Source organism: Bombus vancouverensis, chromosome 1 (genome assembly GCF_051014615.1).
Source record: "Bombus vancouverensis nearcticus chromosome 1, iyBomVanc1_principal, whole genome shotgun sequence".
Classification (NCBI taxonomy): domain Eukaryota; kingdom Metazoa; phylum Arthropoda; class Insecta; order Hymenoptera; family Apidae; genus Bombus; species Bombus vancouverensis.
The window spans coordinates 23,598,356-23,616,512 of NC_134911.1; the positions used below are offsets into that span (position 1 = coordinate 23,598,356).

The following is an 18,157-nucleotide window of genomic DNA, read 5'->3' on the forward strand; positions in this document are numbered from 1 at the left end:
TGAATTTGTTGCGAAACTTCGTCAAACTAATATGATTTCCACGACGTTGAAACAGTAAACGAATTTCATAACAATCTCATCAGACGCAACGTAATTTTGATAAAATGTTTCTTTAAAAATATCCATTTGGAAGAAACGCTGAGTTAGTGGACGTTTTAACAGACTCTTACGACTCGAAATTGATCAGAACTCCCGCGCTGTTCTATCTTTATGATCAGAGATATCGCAAAGGCAGTTGGGAAAATCAAAATATTCGAAACTCTTCGTTCTAATAAGTTTGGTTGTTCTAAAATTAAGAATTTCTCTCTTTCATCTTTCTCGTACATCGCATACGAGCTATTGACAGACGTTTATAAGTCTACGCACGGTACAATACACGAAGAAACAGATTCGGTAAAAATCTTCGATCGATGTCAAATCTACAATTGGTCTTTTCGTTTCTAGATCATCCGATTCTACAAATTCTGGAGACGAGAGTCGGCGACAAGATGGCCCTGGATTTCGTGAAGAAGCAGAAGCAACGGTTCGCCTCGACGTAAGACGGGTTCGTAACCGGAAACGAGGTAGCACCGCGAAAAAGAGGAATGTCGTCGTTGATACGCGACTATTGTTTTGAATATCAGCACTCGATGGGGAAGAAACAAGAAAAAATCAGAAAAAGTGAAAAGAAAATAAAAAATTGAAAAACGAAAAATCAAAATCCATCCCCGCGGGAAGCAAGTCGACTCTCTTCTCGAGGTTTATAGCCTTGAAATTCGTCAGATCTTTCTCAGTGTAAATCGTGTTGAATATAATCGGTGTTGGTAACTAACGAAGTTAAATAAACGAAGAGTAATATTGTTATTAAAAAAAAAGAAGGAAACATTGAGGATTAAGAAAAAGAAATCGAAAATCGAAGAGAGACTATTGAAAAAAAGAGAACATATATATATATAAATATATATATATTATCAGAACTATTTTTGTGTGGAGAGGAGAAGAATCGAATTGCAGGAGAAGCGTATAAAAAAGGAAGGAAAATATTTAAAAAAATAAAAACAAAAAAATCGTTTAAATTTATCAGCCTGATGTATCTAAAGATAAATGTTAAAAACAAAAAAAAAAAAGGAACAAAATGCTACCGTCGAGACCGTCGAAACTCGAAGCAATGCTAAACGGCCGTGACACATAGACGCAACGTTGAAACCGAAAACTCATTTTTCGAAACTGAAAACAGCGTCATTAAAAAAAGATAAAGTAGGGAGAATGAGGATTTATTTCGAACCTCGATACGTCCATCGATCGTAATTGAAAGAAAGTGACTCCTTTTTCCCTTGCATATAAAAATACCGATAACAGATGGAAGAATGAACGAAATAATTAAATATACAAATCTATATATATATATATACGTACACATTAAAGTATAAAGTATTAAAGTAACGTAATAATCACCGCCGATTCGCATCGCTTCGACAATTAAAGAATCAATCCCACAGAGAATCGATATACGATATTTTTCTTACTCGTCATTGGCTAAACGTATCTCTTTCTATCTTTCCACCGCCGTCGTTTCTCACTTCTCGATCCAAATATACTTGCAGCGATATTTTCTTCTGATCTCGCGTGGCGCGATCCATCGAATCCTTTCGTCGAATCTCGTGCGACGGATTTCGATCGACGTTTACAAAAGCGAAACGATATAAGCAAAATAAAATAAGAGAGAAAACAGAAAAAGCATGCGAATGAGAATGGAATTTACAAGAGGAAGACGAAAAAGGAAAAAAACGAAAAAAAAAAAATAAAAAAAGAAAAGGAAGTAAATGAAAATTCGTAGATGAACGATGATCCTACGCTCGTGTTGCACCGTGTTGCGTATTGCATAAGGTTGTACGCGGAAAAATATAAAAAAAAACCACACATACACACACGTTACACGCATGTATAATGAATTTAATCGAATAATTAAGAATACCAAGCGAAAGTGTCTAACCCCTTGCGTATCTGTGTCCCGCACACAGGGATTCAGTGTTTGATTTTGCTCGTACAATCTGAAATCTTTCTACAGCTCTTTTCCGATCTCCTCGACACGGCGCGTGTGTCGTGTTTCTAAATCGAATCGATCGATTCGACGAAATTGGACGAGTATCAGACGAAAGAACGTATAATATATGTAGTTGAACGAGTTTGAATCTCATTGGACTTTCTCGTGGATAGTTCGCGAGTTTTTACAAAATTTCGATCGCGATCGTGGTTAAGAATGTTTGGAGGAAAGGAAAGCGGAACGTTAATGACGTTAACGGAAAGGGAAAGTTTATTGAAACGGGGAAATTATAGGGGAAATTGAATGGATAATCGAAGGAAATCGGCGACCAATAACGTAGATAGAACAGTCGGAGTAGGTAATTTCGAGGGAAAAGACGAACGATTAAAAAAAAACGCACACTCGTCAATTTTTCTATTGCACGATATATTCACGCGCGTCTCGTTTGCGTCTACATACACACGTACGTACGTACACACGCGAGAATAAAACAACTAAATAAATAAAAAAAAAAAATATTAGAATAAAAAGAAAGAAAAACGAAAAAAATGAGAAACTGGAGGAGAAGATCGACAACACACCTTTGTATTTCACACACGCCTTCGAAGAGAAACTATAAGAAAGAATATGTGAAAAACGAATTTAGGGAAAATTATTTAAAAAAAGAAAATCAAGACAAAGAGAAACGGAAGAAGAAGAAACGATGATCTCTCGAAATGTCGTCTGTCCGATCCTCGGTATAATCTCGTGCATCGAATCCAATCGAACTCTATTTGCTTTTTCAACCTTTTACAATCACCAGAAACGTATGTACGATTTGTCTTGTATCGTAAGACGAATAAATTAATATAAATGTACGGAAATATTGCTGTCTTACGTTCACAGCCTCCCTGCTATTTCATTCATCATTAATTTTTCTTTTTTACACGTATAATGTCCTTCTTTTATTTTCATTTTCTAAGAAGGAAGTCTATATTTCCTTCTTTGCGTTTCTTATTACGAAGGTATGGTATTTGAAACGAATAATTCAAAGTACGTGGAAGAAGATGACACTGTAATGTTTAAGTCTAAAAATGAAATTGTCTTGAAAGAATCCTGAGGTACGAGATCTTATCCAAATGAAAGAAATTAACAACGATAAATATCAGCATTAAATTTACAAAAATATCTGCTTTACATTTTTCCACACATACGTGTAAAAATTCTACAAAATTTTCTTCCTCAAATCTTAAAAATAATATATATATATATAGAAAAGATTATACAAATAAAGCATCTTAGTAAATTATCAATCACAAACTGTAAAAAATGAAAAGGACAATCGAAAAAGATCTACAAACGTATCAGGACATCATTGTACGGTATTTTACTCGACTGATTTCTGAGTTTGCACAGGACTATCAATCTTTTGCAACACATTCGCGCATTCTTCTGCCCGTATAATTAATTCACCGTCTAATTTTTCCAACGTTGGTAAACGTCTGGCGACTTCCAATCTCCAGTTCTCCACCTAAAAATGCATTCTGTGAAATATTATCGCGATCAATCAAATTGTTCAAACATTTCTTTACTTAAGTATTTCTTTCGTTCGGTGAATACAACGTTTTGAGAAGTCCACAAATTATTTCATACGAAACATTTGAATATAACATTTTAAAGCGTAAATGCATGAAATTTCTACATTTATCGAAACTCAGGCTTCCAGATAAAAGACGCGTATCTCTTACTTGGTAAACATATCCCAACGTTTCGCCAACTACCTTCATCAAAATTCAAAGAACACGCTGGTGTGAAACGTCGGGAAATGTCTTTCAAGAAGACGTGTCTTACATCTGGAAGCCTGAATTTTGACAATTATGTAACTTCAGGAGCTGTCGTATCGCTTTCTCGCACAAAATCGAACTAACGTTATTACTGAAATTTTAAAAGCCACGAGTTGTTTTTCGTAATAATTTATCCCGTTTAACGTAACATTTGACTCGTACAACAAATTTTGTTAATAGAACAAATGAAATTTTAGAATTAAGTTTGACAAATTACAAAGCACTCCTGTAATTGTGCTGTTTAACATAAAATTTTAAGGTTGTCGACAAAGACATCTACGATCTATAATTTATAATTTGCAAGTTCGATAGTAATAACATCGTCATTTATTAAATTATTGTTCAAAGAAGACTCTGGTTACAGAATCACGAATCAGGAAAAATATCTTTTTGTCAACTGCGTTTATTCATAACATAACATTTAACGTAACATTCTTTCTCTTAATAACGTCGAATAGAAGATAACAAGATTCTGAGGTATTTTTACAAATGCAGCAAGATTAAACTAAAGACGAAGATAAACCTACCTCTAAGCTCTCGTACAATGGATTTCCGACGAATACGAGATCCTGAAGATTGGTAAGTTCTTGAAGTTTGTTAAATTCGGTCCACTCCCTAACCAAATTATTCGACATGTAGACAACACGCAGATTCCTCATCGCATTGATTCCCTTCATTTTCTCGATCAGATTGTACGAAATCCAAAGTTCCTCCAGAGTGTCGCCTAATGCTTCTAAGCCAGCGAATCCTTTTATCAAGTTACGTCCTAACGAGAGGATCCTTAGGTTCTTCAGTGTTCCGATTCCTACGTCAATTCCAACAATTTCAAAACTCTTTTTCCCTCTACTTACGCGATTTATGTAATTTTCAAATCCCTGAAAATTAATCGAGGAATAATTTGCCAAAGTTGGTGCTAACGTTTTACCATGAATTATTCGAGTCTGTGATAAAAGTCGAATGTTTAATCTTTTTCTAATATTTTTCTCGCTCTGACTTAATTCTTCGTTCCTGTTCTTATCAGTATTGCGATAAAACATTCTCTGTTAAAAGATATAAATTCGCTTCCACTAATATAATAATATTTTAATGCAAATATGAATTTGCACAGAGATATTTGGATCGAATTTAATTAAAACAAGAAATCTCTCATAAATTTAAAAAGGAGGTAAAAATGAATAATATCTAGAAAAAAACGTGAATTCTGAGATATAGAAAAACCCAGAGAACGCGCGACAAGAACGATGTTTTGCACGTTGTCTATAATTCATTTATAATCGAGTCAGATAGAATGGCATTAAACGAGCTATAATTAAACGTCGATTAAGGAAATCCAGCAGCTGGTACGATCCATTTACGCGAGATTATTTTGCCCGGTTGAACGACTTTATTCGTTAATTCCGCGCGTTTATCACGATGACAGATCCACGCGAATCTACCGATTCCGGATCCTCCATGATATATCATCTTAATATCACCGTCGCGTCAAGCTTCTCGAGCGACGTATTGTGATTTCAAAAAAAAAAAAAAAAAAAGAAAGAACAGCAGCACAAGTCGAGGGAAGAGTTTGCCATTCGCTCGAGATAAAAGTGACGACGACATAGCGTAATCGTTGAAGCAAAACGTTTACGTGTAATTAAATACGACGATTAATTGATTAGAAATGAAATATTAGTAGAAAATTTGTTGACCGAAGAGTATCGTAGATAACAAAATATCGATGTTTTGAAATTTTTATGCTTCGTATTGCGAACGAATAATATAAAATATAACATGGTAAATTTGATAACATTCTTTCACCGTGTTCCCTGAATTTATAGATACCGACATCAGAATTGTATTTGTTATAAATAAACGAATAATTGAAGAAATAATAATATCGAATGAATAGATAGTGATATTATTATAGGTAACGCATAATCATTAGAAGACTGCAAATATTTACGTAAATTCATATTTTTATAAAAGTAAATGGAAAAGATGGTACCTAAGCAGAAATATGTTTTATCTGCTAAACGTTTTAACAGGTGTTAAACTTTGCATATTTCATATACACTTGTATATTAAACACATTCTGCAATTTTTTTCTTCTTCTTTTTTTTTGAACTACTCTCATAGGAAGAAGGCTAAAAAGAAAACACCCCACTGGTCTCGCTAAAGAAATAAAATAGTCCAACTCGAAGACGGCATCCCGTTGAGAGTATTCCACGTGTTATTTAACAATTAAACTAGAAAAATTTACCGAATGTACAGCTGGACAAATCGTAAAGTACAAATTTAATAATAGAAACAGAAATTTTTTTTTGAACTTCTCGTAAATTCATGGAAGTCACGATGCGATAATTAGTAACAGGAGAGAATAAAATAGTTAATAATTAAATTTTTCATATACATAATATTAAACGTGTCGTATAAAGTTACCATCAAAAATTATATCTACCCGCAATCTTTTCGATCATGTTCGTCGAGAGCGAAAGCTTCTCGCAATTGATCAAAACCGCTAAAGCGTTGTCCATTTTTTCTATAGGAGGCCATTGGAAGCTCAGAATTACTTCCTTCGCGGTGGAAGCTTCCTGCTTGTTCTCTTCCTCCCAAAGTCGAATAGCTTCTTTGCAGGTGGTTGGTTTTATGGTAGTCATACTTCCCTTCGTTCATCGGCGAGTTTGATCAACTTTTCGCAAAAGCCGTTAGTTTCTGCCTTAAAGAAAACTCCGTTGAAATAAACGAGCACGAATCGAACAAGGCTGTTTCAGCAAATATCACGCGAGTAAATGAAAGCGAGAAATGTACGTATACGCAAGGTGAACCATGTTCAACAGAACGAGCTTTTTGTTTAATTAAAAGACAAAGGGAAACAATGGCGGAAATGGCTTAAAAATACTTCTTTTAGCTTTTTTATTTAATTTTTTAATTAACTTCGACCATTCGGTACGATATTTTTAATCTTTCCCTTTTCTCGTTAACGTTACCAATTGTGCTCGTTTTATCCGTTTCTTTTCCTGCGCAATCTTCTTCTTAATTGAATCAACCTGTTTATTTCTACGAAGGTGAACGCTGTTAAGAATATTTTGTGAGAAAATATTCAGGTGAGTTATCTCGCGAACGAATACCACGCGAGATACTAAAAATTCTTTAATAAGTCGCGTGCCTCGATCCTGTGTCTAAGATGTCTCGGCTGGTCACCAAGGTATCATAAGCGTTTCATAAACCGCTTCCTGCGTTTCCTCAATGAAATTTCAAGTGTCGCCACGCATATTACGATCTTCTATTAGTAGCCTCTCGTACATCTTCTTTTTTAATAAATGTAAAATGCACGTACTTTATACTTTCTTTAAATAATCCTACTACATAAGAGGATCTTCTTGAAACTCATACTCAAACTTTTATTAAAAATTGTAAAACGTTTCAAGAAATTTGTTAGTCTTGCGCTTAAAATATAAAATATGAGAAAGGCGACAAAACAGTTTGCTCGAGAATAACACAGAGAATCGTTTGAAAAAAGAAGATACCAATTAGGTAAATAGCCGCTGTAATCGATGCTGAAATAGGCGAGTAAACGATGAAAAAGCTATTACAATATCATTTTTCGAAATTCTTTTAAAAATCAAATATCAAAGCTGCGCTAAAGAACAAAGGGTAGCAGCGTCTCTTTCGTTTTATTTTCTTTCCATCGTTTATTTTATACACCTATCCGCTATTTATAATTTACCTGACAATAAAAACTTTCGACGATACCATTAATTTTCCACCGGAATATCTCCCGTAGCCAACCAATCGGTACACTTTTCCATTAAAAGGTTCCACGTATTGCCAGATAAATTTTCAAACGACTCTGTTCACGCATGTCAATGGTGGGCAAAAATTCCAATTCGAATCTTCTGTCCACGGTAAACGTAAAATCTTTCCTCGATCGCGTTCGACGTTATCACTTGGTCACGCAATTTCGAAGGATGCGCGAAACATTTTTCTTCCAAATTTGACGGAATATCGTTTGTTATCGTTTATCCGAGCTTTCGAGGTTACAAGAATTCGACATTCGTTTTGACTCGTGGCAAACTGCCACGACTGGAGCCTGGTAATATCTGGCACCAATCAAAATAATCGATGCTCATGGACGCATGCGTCTGGCTGCCGTTATTTATCAACCAAGCGTCCCAATAAGATTTACGACGATATTAACGTGGAAAAAGTGCAGGTCTCGGGATCCGACTGGGACCGTGTGCGTTCGTTAGCTGAAAAGTTCAGGGCTCTCGTTAAAATCGATCTCGAGATCGCATCGATTCCAGGAGATAATAACGAGTTTAGAACTCGTAGACCTTCGACAAATATGTTGAAAGTTTCGAATGAATTTCCAGCGTACAGGGATATAGACAGATGTAGAATTTCTACGAAGAAACTGTGAAATTGATTTTTTGGTAAATTAAAAATAGCTAAAGGAATATCGAATAAAGAAGGATACGTAATCGTCAGAATTTATTTCTTTTAAGATTTTCGACTTGAAACGTATTATACCTTACCGTGGTACATACTTGAACCGTGTCGTTCAAATCCATTTAAAAACTATGAAAATCTAAATATATGAAAGCTATTGTTATAAACTATGGATAGCTTATAAACGAAAAATTGTTACTTCTAGGATTATCGGGACACGACCTTCTTCTCGTTTATGGAGATGCATAATTTGTAACCCTTTATCCGGTGATGAGGTATCCCGTTTGCGACCTAAAAACAAATTTACGGACCTGGATACCTCTTTGTTTCCGTGCCTATAAAATATCCAGTAGAAACCACGAACTTGGTACTTCTTGATACTAAAAGATGCAAGGGAATAACAAGGAACAAGAAGAGAAAAGACAAATTGCACGAACAATTCTGGATATTGTATGTTTGTTATCGCCGAGGTAGAACGATAGATACGACGATCGAAGGAAAAGTTTTGAGGAGAAGAAATTTTAAATAGCGGGAAACGCGAATGAGAGGAGACGCGGAGGATTTCGCTGCTCCATCGTCATCGAAGTAAAATAAAAGATCGAACGATAGAAAGCGCAACGGAAAGGAGCAACGAATACGAGGAAAAATTTGTGGAGGTTGGGAAAAATCGGGAAGTTCGAAGGAAGAGACACGTGTGAAACTTTTGCACATCGCTTCTTTATTGCCATCGAAACAGAATAAAAGGTTACTGACACTAAAGAATACAACGAAAACGACAACGACGGAGATGACTATATTAAAAATACGAAAAAGATATGAATGAAAAGACACATGGAGGATTTGAAGTGTCGCTTCTTTATTATCACCGAAGTACAATAATCCCTCGGGATTAGAGCCATTCGTTTCCATCTGGATGACAGGTAGTCTTACATTAAAATATAGCGCAGAAAAGACGCGTGGCCGAGTCCAAGAATTCGCCTGGTTTCTCATCTCCGTTGCCTTTCCTCGAAAAGCGTCGCGACGACCTAATCGTATCCCTATCAGCCGAAGAGAGATGGCAGTATTGTCACGTCACGCACCACTCATACAACGAACAGACAACGACGATAACGTTTTTCATTGTTCGCTTACTCGAAGTAACATCGATAAATTCACCTTGGCAACAGCTAATCGGTAGACATCGAGCGGGTGTATCGTCGAAAACCGGAAGTCGATATCTTCGAAACGATTATGCACCTTTAGGTTCGAAATTATTTCCCCTTTCGACGACAAACTATCGTGCTTTTGGCTTTTCGGGATCAGTCGTGTTACGCGCTACGCTTCTGCGCGAACATTTCGCGGACGTTGCGGAAGCCGGCATCCGAAGGCACAACGCGATTGATGCCGAAAAACCAGAAGGATAACGTCCATCAACCATCGTGAAAGCTTAAAATCTAAAGAAAATGTTATTTTTCTCGTCTTATTTCGTCTTTCCCCTTATTTAATTATCGTTTCGCTACTTTCTTTCATTATCGTTCTCACTCTTCCAGATGTTGTTACAAGGTCCTTAGGAGATTTAGAAATACGAGCTTCGTTACGTCTTCTCTCGACTTCGGATAGAACGTCGAAGAGCAGAAGGAGAAACAAAAAGGGAAAGAAACCGCGATATAACGTTAATTTGAAGAAAAGGAACGGTGAAAAGAACGTGGAAGAATAAATAGAAAAATTGGTAACGTTTATAAGCACGACAAGTTACAACGAATTATCGAAAACTAATAAGAGCATGCGCTTGCAGAATCGATATACATTTGATGGTTACACTGTTGTATTTCTGGATTAAAGACTTACATCGAGTTTAGCTTAAATTACAAAAATACACAAAGGCACTTGATAAGAATCCCCTTTCTTTTTTTAACCTCTCTCGCTCTTTTATTTCGCGAAGGTTCTTGTTCAAGTCACGATTCCATAGAACTCCGTCTTTCTGGTTTATCTTCTCTTGTTTTAATTAATTCAACAACAGCAGCAACGACGACGCAAACCGATGGCAAACGATAATGTATACCTTGGCTGGTTTCGCAATTGATAAATCGAATGGTCGATGACGACGTGTCGTTAACTCGCCATCTTCGTTTGAGCGAACAAAGGAACGATTCTTACTTAAAGTTACAAGATGTTCGTTTCTTTTGAATCTTACGTCCTGTTACTTTTATATTCTTTCACTCTTCTGGCTTTTGGTTCGATTTTAACAGTGCTGTAAGAAGATAGTCTTGCGATCTGTAAGTCGAAAAACGTATCTCTACGAAAGAATTTTTTAACAAAGAAATTACTTCGACTCCCCTATTAAATCACAATTTTTGTCGATTTTAACATCCCTCTTATCGTAATTATATTTAACAGTTCGTTTCACGTTATACGTAGTTGCATATTATTCGTATTTGATTTATCTTTCATATTGTTTTGATTCAACGAGCCGCAAAAATTTGCATCCTATTGCTACCTATTTTGCGATAGAATTCACAATTTAATATTGTCCTCGATTTTCAGTAGTTCCAGCCATTGTAGTAAAATAATTTTATTTTGATCGCACAATTCGAATTGTTCTAAATTGGCCAGAAATCTGTCAGAGCGATCTTGCATTTAATTTGCAATTATTAAATCACTATTAGAATTTATTTTCCATTTTTGATCATTCAGCTTTGATAACGGAGTTTCTCAACTTCCTCTACTAAAATCGAGATTTATTCATCCGTTTTAAATTTAATTATGTATCATGCTCCCCAAACCGTTTCCCTTCTTTCGTTGGCTTAACGGTCGATCTTCCATAAACTTGGTAACGCTTTCTGCTTAAGTAACGCTTAAGTCTGAACCAAAATCTTATCGTCTTATCGAACTACTTCGAAACGCTAATTCTTCTAACATATAATCTCTATGCACACTTCATAATACCAAAACTTGCAACAAGATTCTTTTTCAATTCGATATCCCATTTGCCAACGCCGTTTAACAGCACTTTGGAAAATATAATACCGTTCTCTATGATTTTTATCCTCCTTTCGATTTTATACGTTTTCGTGCGCTTTTCTTTCGAATGGATGCCTTTAGCTCAGCTAGCGTAAGCTATTAATCGTAATGGTTCTTATTCCTTTTTTTTTTCTTTTTTTCTTTGCTTCTTTATCCTACAGCCCAGTAACTTGGCCCCTGAGACGGATATACCGCGCGAACTATACTTGTTACAACACTGCTTCGTTTTAAATATATGCACAGGATACTTCGGGAAAACGGTTCAAGAATATACAAATTTACAGTTTACAAAGAATTCTACGAACAAGAATTCTGATAACAGTTAACATAGCTGATGAATCCAACGTAGAGGCAAAGCTAATAGATCGAAATATCAAATTGAAATGACTTTTTTGTCCGAAGAACGTCAGAATGAAGGATGAAAGAATGAAGAGTTATAGAGAAGTAAATAAAAATATTTCGTCACTTTATTACAACCGGCGTTTTGTAAAAAAATATCGTACATGAAATGAAAGATAATAATAAGTAATCGTACATAAATAGAAGTGACATATATCAAAGACGAACAACAGTTTGTTATTACAACTCTGAAACACTTTGTTTAGAAAATGACACATACAATCAATTGAATATTCTTGAACCATCTTTCCCCAACACCCTGTATATACATATACACGAGTATATATATATATATATATTTATATATAATTCGGTTATACATAGGCATAGAGATCGCAGAAAATAGACAGTGGGCCGTGTAGACGTGTAAATACGTATGTGTGTGCGTGTATGTGTGTATGTATACGTGTACCTACGTATGGTCTTCTTTATTTTTCGTATTTGCTTTCAAAATGTCCCAAAAATGAATATTCTGCATGGTACCCGTCCTTTTAAGGAAAACACGCAATACAGCAACACGTCGATCATTTAACGATACATCTACATAAAACTAACGTGGACTTATATTCATCGTACATTAGGAATTTATAAATATATACATATATATTTATATATGCATATAAGTATGTATGTATGTATATTTATAATAATATAACACACGTATCTCGCTGCTGTTCGTCATTCTTCTATTTTTCTCTTTCGTTCATTCTTTTGTTCCCTATCTTTCTTTTTTTCTGTGTTAGGTAGGTACACAGAATTGTTTATCGTTAAACTTATCGTATATACAACTCGGATTAAAAAGATTAAATTGGTCTTATTGTACAGTAACGACGTAACATTATTGGCCGCTAATTCATGCCATGGTCCGATTTTTTAAATTCCTTCGTACCCGTCCTGAAATCGATTTGAACTACTTTGTTTTCCCTTTTTTATCGTTTCTTCTTTATCAGGAGTGTTCGCCGAGTTTCACCAAGATTCGTCCTTTCGATTAACCCTTTGGGTCTGTCGAGTTCTTTCTTTCGACTAGGTTCTTCTTCGTTTTAATTCTCTGTCTCTCAGCTCTCTGCTGATAGTCTCTTCGATAATGGAATCGTTTATAGAAATAAAGTTTTGATATACCGCGAGAAAGCTCGAGAATCAAACACGAACGATACAAATTCTCACTTTTCAATTATTAATGCAAATTATAATTTTCACTGCATCATAAATTATTCTGATCGTATCGGGAGCGAGATTTATAAACGCTAGAGTTACCAACGATTAAAGCATAAAACTCGCAACAAAGGAATTGAAGTGAAATTATGTATATGAAGAAATACATAATGCAAACGATACAGTAAACAGGAAATTATTCAAATTTCCAAAAATGCACCGTAAATACATCGTAAATTAATTGTAAAATACATACATTCTTATGAAATATCGCTATAAAATTATCGCGAAAAATTATGAATTAAAATCATTTTGACCACTGCGGTAGTTCTAGCGTTAAATATTGAAAGATTCGAATATATATTTTATAAAAGAACCAAACGATCAAAGGATTAATCAAGCCCTCTGTACGTGTGTGTATGTGTGTGTGTGTGTGTGTGTGTGTGTGTGTGTGTGTGAGAATCATTTACAATTTATTTTTCATGTATAGACTACGAACCAACACAGACGATGATAACGACTTAACAAACTTATCATTATCGAAATTACGGTAGGTATCGAGCGGATCCTCGACGGAAGTTCTTAAGAGCTAACATTAATTAAAATTAATCGTTCGAAAAAGAAACAGTGGTCACGTTCGTTTTAATTAATTGGCACTTTGATCGCACCCCAATCTTTCCAGGTTCTACTCTGGCTGTTGGAATGACCAATTTCGTCCCACGATTGTTTCTCTTTCAGGTTAATAAAATGACACGTTTAAAGATAATTTTATCGCGGTTCCTGGTCTTTATAATTTATCATGTCGTCGTTAATTCTAGAACACAAACACACGTGACTTTTGCCATTGAGAGATCTTTCATCTGTTACAAATAAAATATTTAATCTTGAATTATTAAGTAAATAAGATATCGAAGTGTCGATGAAAAGTAAAATATAATATTATGCTATCGAAATAAAAATCTGGAGAGAATTATACATTTTATAGACGTTTATGTTACTCGGATATCTTTAATAACGTTTGTATTCTAGGATTAGTGCTTATTGTAATATGTCATTCTATTATACGTGGAATTATATTTCGCTGTTATATTATTATATTCGTTGACTTCTTTGCAACTCGAGTAGCATTTCTTAACAAGTTCACATTCGATAAACTATTTGTCTTCTATTTAATTTGACTGTTTCTCGAAAAGACGTTAAAAAAGAGTAAAAGAAGGAGGAACCTAAGGTGGGAAATTCGATGGATTCCGTGCCTCGAATATCCAAGATTCCAAAAATCAGAAGCCAAATCAGCTGGAGTGCTCAGAAACCAAATTGGCCATTCCAAGCGGAACCACGCTCGAACGAAATACAATCTCACCCGATTACTAGTCTCGCGAATTCCAGTCAGAATTCCGTAGCACCGTTCAAGGTTTCTAGCTTGTTCTGCTTAACCGAGCAAAAGTAAAATCTCTAACGTGTATGACTAAGCAGGTAGGCAGCACTGGTATCGGTTATTCTATGGTCCCACATAGAATTTTCAAAAGTACAAGGACGATGACTCGTTATAAGAAGAAATTACAGAGATAATTTTATTTGCAGTTAGGTTGATTAATTCGATATAAAGGAGAATATAAAGTCGCGATGGAGCAACAACAGTAACCGATATCGCTTAAAATATCGTTATTTATTTGGTGATTATTCTACATTAAACTAATTAGACGTGTATACGCTGAATATTATAAAAAAAGTTTACAGATTATTTCCAATAATTTATTCGCTTCGAATGTAAAATAAACAGTCTCGTTAGTTTCGAAACAAACAACGTACAATTTACCGATCGATGGGCGAAGATATTTTACAGATGAAGATGTTATTCGTTTTATAATTATTCCGCGTTAATTAAACAGGTTAAGATATGTATAACCTGCGTACCACAAAAAGTCTCACGGATCCTAGTAGTTTGCCGTTTATCGAAATTGCAAATCTCAAATATAAATTAAGCAGTTTTTAAAACAAACCACGTACAAATGACTGATCGACGGATGAATCTTACAGATACTCTTATTTGATAATCTCTGCGTTAAACCGAGTAGCAAAAAGATTCACAGATTGTAGTAATTTATATACCTTTATAAAAATTACGGAAACTACGCTGTATATGATAATTACTCCGCATCGAACCAAATACTGCGAAACGATTAAAAAATTATAACGGTTCGTGCCTTTTTATCTACCAATTTGAAACACGGAGTAAATAACTTCGTTACTCTTAAAACGATCAGCTAATCGACAGACGAAGATCCCTCTATGTCATGCTGACTTCGACTTCTCTCAGAGACTTCACTATTGCTCGGCCGAACAGTATGATCTTCCGGAAGTATCGTATCATGCAGGGGTGGCGTAATCGCGCCGAACAGCACCGCCCTTACAATCTACCGTCAGGTACGGCCGGGGAAAGAAAATTCACCCGCTCGCCTATTAGAGCACGTGAAGATTCTCGCAATTCTTGAACTTGCTGTCCTCTTTACCAAACAGCCAGGTTAGCATCTGTCTGGCCTTCATGCTGGCTCGTACCACGCCTCTAGACTTATACCAGTGGCCGCTGCCCTCGCTAGCCCCGTTTCCGGTACGGTTCTCCGCGTTCCCCTGCACGTTCTTCAGTCGTATCTGATTCAGAATCCCGACCAGCAGGTGGTCCACGTTGTGGTTGATCCCGACCGAGACCTCGATGAACTTCACCCGATAGGTGCACGCCATGCACTTGCCATCTGCAATGGCAGCACGCGTCGGATTAGAGAAGGGAAGCGTATATTTAAACATCGAGTTGCCAAGGGCGCGTGTAGGACGGTGGAAAATAACACGGTTGGTCAGTATATGGTGTTATCCTGGGTAAGAATATGAAAAGGGGGATCAGAAGAACTTTTCTTTTGATTATCAGGAGCACAATATCTTCTGGTTGATTTGTTCGGCATGCAGGAAAAGAAAAAGTAGACGTAGGATAGAAAATTTCGCTTGGTATTTACGTTGCTTTTATTTGGTCTTTTTCGTCGTATTATTTTCGTTCTTCCCTTTTTCTTTTTTTTTTTCGTTAGATTTTTGGGAGTCCCAAATTGTTTCAATTATTAAGAGCGCAGTACGTTATGGTTGGTCTATTCCGGAAGCAGGAAAAGAAAAATGTTGATACAGGATTGAAATTTTTACTTGGTACTCGGATTGATTCTTTCAGCTTGGACTTTTCGAATTTTTAATTCTTTTAATCATCAAAGGTAAAACATCTTTTGGGCGATTTGCTCGATGCTCAGAAAGAGAAGGGGGTCGATACACAGCTCAGATTTCTAGTTGGTATTTAGATTGATTTTATTTCTTCCTTTACGTTGGATTTTTAAGATTTTGAACGTGCTATTTGCGAAAGAGAAAATGTAATATTTATCGAACTATCGTTTTATTCTGCTTCGTTATATATTATGTACTACGTATGAGAAATATAATATCTTCTATTTATACGCCTCACTTGGTTTGTCGAGAATGCAGGACGAAAAAGGGTTGTATAAGATTGAGATTTGAAATTGGAGTTTAAAGTGGTTTCATTCTCTCTTGAATCGGATTTTTCGGATATTGGATATGTCAATTTATAAGAAAGGAAATTTAATTATGTTTAAACGTAGTGGAAAAGCGCGGATTAATTGTATATTAGCGTCAAATATTAAACGTCAAAGCAATGTGTAAATGTTTCCGTAGCTTCGTAATTGATTTTTCAGTTACTCCGATAATAAAATCTGTATATCCATCGTGTAAACAAATCGGGAATCACAGCATTTAATAATCGCGCCTGTCGAACTGCGATAAATACAATTCATAGTTCGATCATACGCAGTTCACTACCACTCGCGATTTTCTCGCGCGCTTTGCGCCTTTCGATACGCAAACTATTTTTGAAATATCTCCGTTAAAAGACCGTTTTCTCGACAAAAACTGTTCCAAATATTGTTTTTAAATTGTTTTAAATATTACACCAACGATCGATACCTTTATACGCGTGTATATACCAACCTTGTGAAGAAACCACTCTAGATCGGACCAGATCCACTTTATTCCCAACTAGTATAGCCGACTTTCCTCGGAGGAAATCCTGGTCGTGGAGACGTTCTAGGTACTCTTCTGCTCTCTGAAAGGACGCTTTATCGATCACAGAATACATGATGACAAAGGCATCCGGATGTATATTCTCCAATTCCGTCTGTACGAAACAAAAATACAAACGTACTACTTAGAAGAATAATAATATTAATACAACACGTATTTAAATTAGATTATTCGAAATGGATCAACGTACAAGTGGACTATATCAATTACGCTCTGATGGAAGATCCATGCGACGATCGATATAATTTTCATCATACTGTACAATATTACATTTTCCTACGGCAGACACCGATCTTGAGAAACGGGTAAGTCTCGTTAATTTAATATCACTGATACCGAGATTCGTTAATCTGCTAAGCAAGTCGTCCGTTCGTCAGAAACTTCTGTAATCGCGAAATTGTTATATGATTTTATTTTTGAACTTGCGACGCTTTCGCCCGTACGTGCTTATCTACCACATGACGCTATCGAGTCTACGAGAAATAAGCAAACAGACCCGCGTTTCTCTGCTAACCATGTTCTCGTAGATGCATAGTAGCAACTCCGCTAATAAATAATTTTCCCACACCATCGTTCTCAACCGTTCGCAAAGATCCTTTCCCTTCCACTTAACACACTATTCAAGCATACAAATCGGCATTATTCCAGGACATCGTAAACCTTGTAAAGCATCGCCTGAAAGAAGTCGAAAGGGGGAGCCGATCGAATAACGCAGCTCTCTCAAAGGATGGACGCTAAGCGTCTTTTGTAAAGCGCCCTCCAGCTAACACGCGGAACTCGAAAGCGGTTGCTCACCTTCGGGTTCGCGACGTTCAGGAATCTCAGTTCGCTCTCCTCGCCGTTCAGCATGACGAAAACGGATTGCTCGCTGGGTACGTCTGAAACAAAGAGGGGAAAAAGAAGATGAACGACGTGGCGCTACACAAAGCAGCTCAAAGAGCGTAGCTGAAAGAGGGGGGGGGCACGAAGGAAAAAAGAGGTATTATCGAGGAAGAGGGATGGAAAGATGGGAAGAGGAGGAGCTACAGATCCCTTTGATTTGCTGCCTCATTTATTTTTCCTTGGACCATCCCCTTTATTCGTCCGCGGCAAGGACGAGATATCGAGGAAAGGGGAGAAATGAGAAGGAAATCGCGTGGCGGAAAGGAAAATAATCGAATGGAACCGCTGTAAATAAACGAACGGAGACGCGCTAGCTAAGCGTGAT

General features: G+C 36.2%; 3 protein-coding genes across 10 annotated transcripts in view; 1 reads left to right on the top strand and 2 right to left on the bottom strand.

Moving 5' to 3' along the window:
* unc-13-4A (BAI1 associated protein 3) overlaps positions 1–2,886 on the top strand; it is a 123,163-nt gene extending 120,277 nt beyond the window's left edge. For all 5 annotated transcript variants that reach the window (XM_033339184.2, XM_033339186.2, XM_033339187.2 and 2 more), the window contains one exon: positions 445–2,886. In XM_033339184.2, coding sequence (XP_033195075.1) covers positions 445–539 — 95 coding nt within the window. In that variant the 3' untranslated portion in view covers positions 540–2,886. The remainder of the gene's footprint in view (positions 1–444) is intronic.
* Positions 2,887–3,023: 137 nt separating this feature from the next.
* On the bottom strand, positions 3,024–7,898 carry LOC117159444 (dynein axonemal light chain 1). Of its 2 annotated transcripts, XM_033339280.2 has the most exons (4): positions 7,579–7,898; positions 6,284–6,541; positions 4,374–4,651; positions 3,024–3,533 (listed from the first exon to the last, which is right to left on the bottom strand). In XM_033339280.2, exons 2-4 carry the CDS (start codon positions 6,480–6,482, stop codon positions 3,390–3,392), a joined length of 621 nt encoding a protein of 206 aa, XP_033195171.2. In that variant the 5' UTR covers positions 6,483–6,541; positions 7,579–7,898; the 3' UTR covers positions 3,024–3,389. The 2 variants fall into 2 exon arrangements, with proteins under 2 accessions (XP_033195171.2, XP_076479344.1); XM_076623229.1 differs by lacking the exon at positions 7,579–7,898 and having other exon boundaries at positions 4,374–6,417.
* Positions 7,899–11,114: 3,216 nt separating this feature from the next.
* Positions 11,115–18,157, bottom strand: part of Rgk3 (Rad, Gem/Kir family member 3) — a 79,383-nt gene continuing 72,340 nt past the window's right edge. For all 3 annotated transcript variants that reach the window (XM_033339182.2, XM_033339181.2, XM_033339183.2), the window contains exons 5-7: positions 17,746–17,828; positions 16,858–17,044; positions 11,115–15,575 (exon numbers count right to left, since the gene is read on the bottom strand). In XM_033339182.2, the coding sequence (XP_033195073.1) occupies positions 15,286–15,575; positions 16,858–17,044; positions 17,746–17,828 (560 nt within the window). In that variant the 3' untranslated portion in view covers positions 11,115–15,285. The remainder of the gene's footprint in view (positions 15,576–16,857; positions 17,045–17,745; positions 17,829–18,157) is intronic.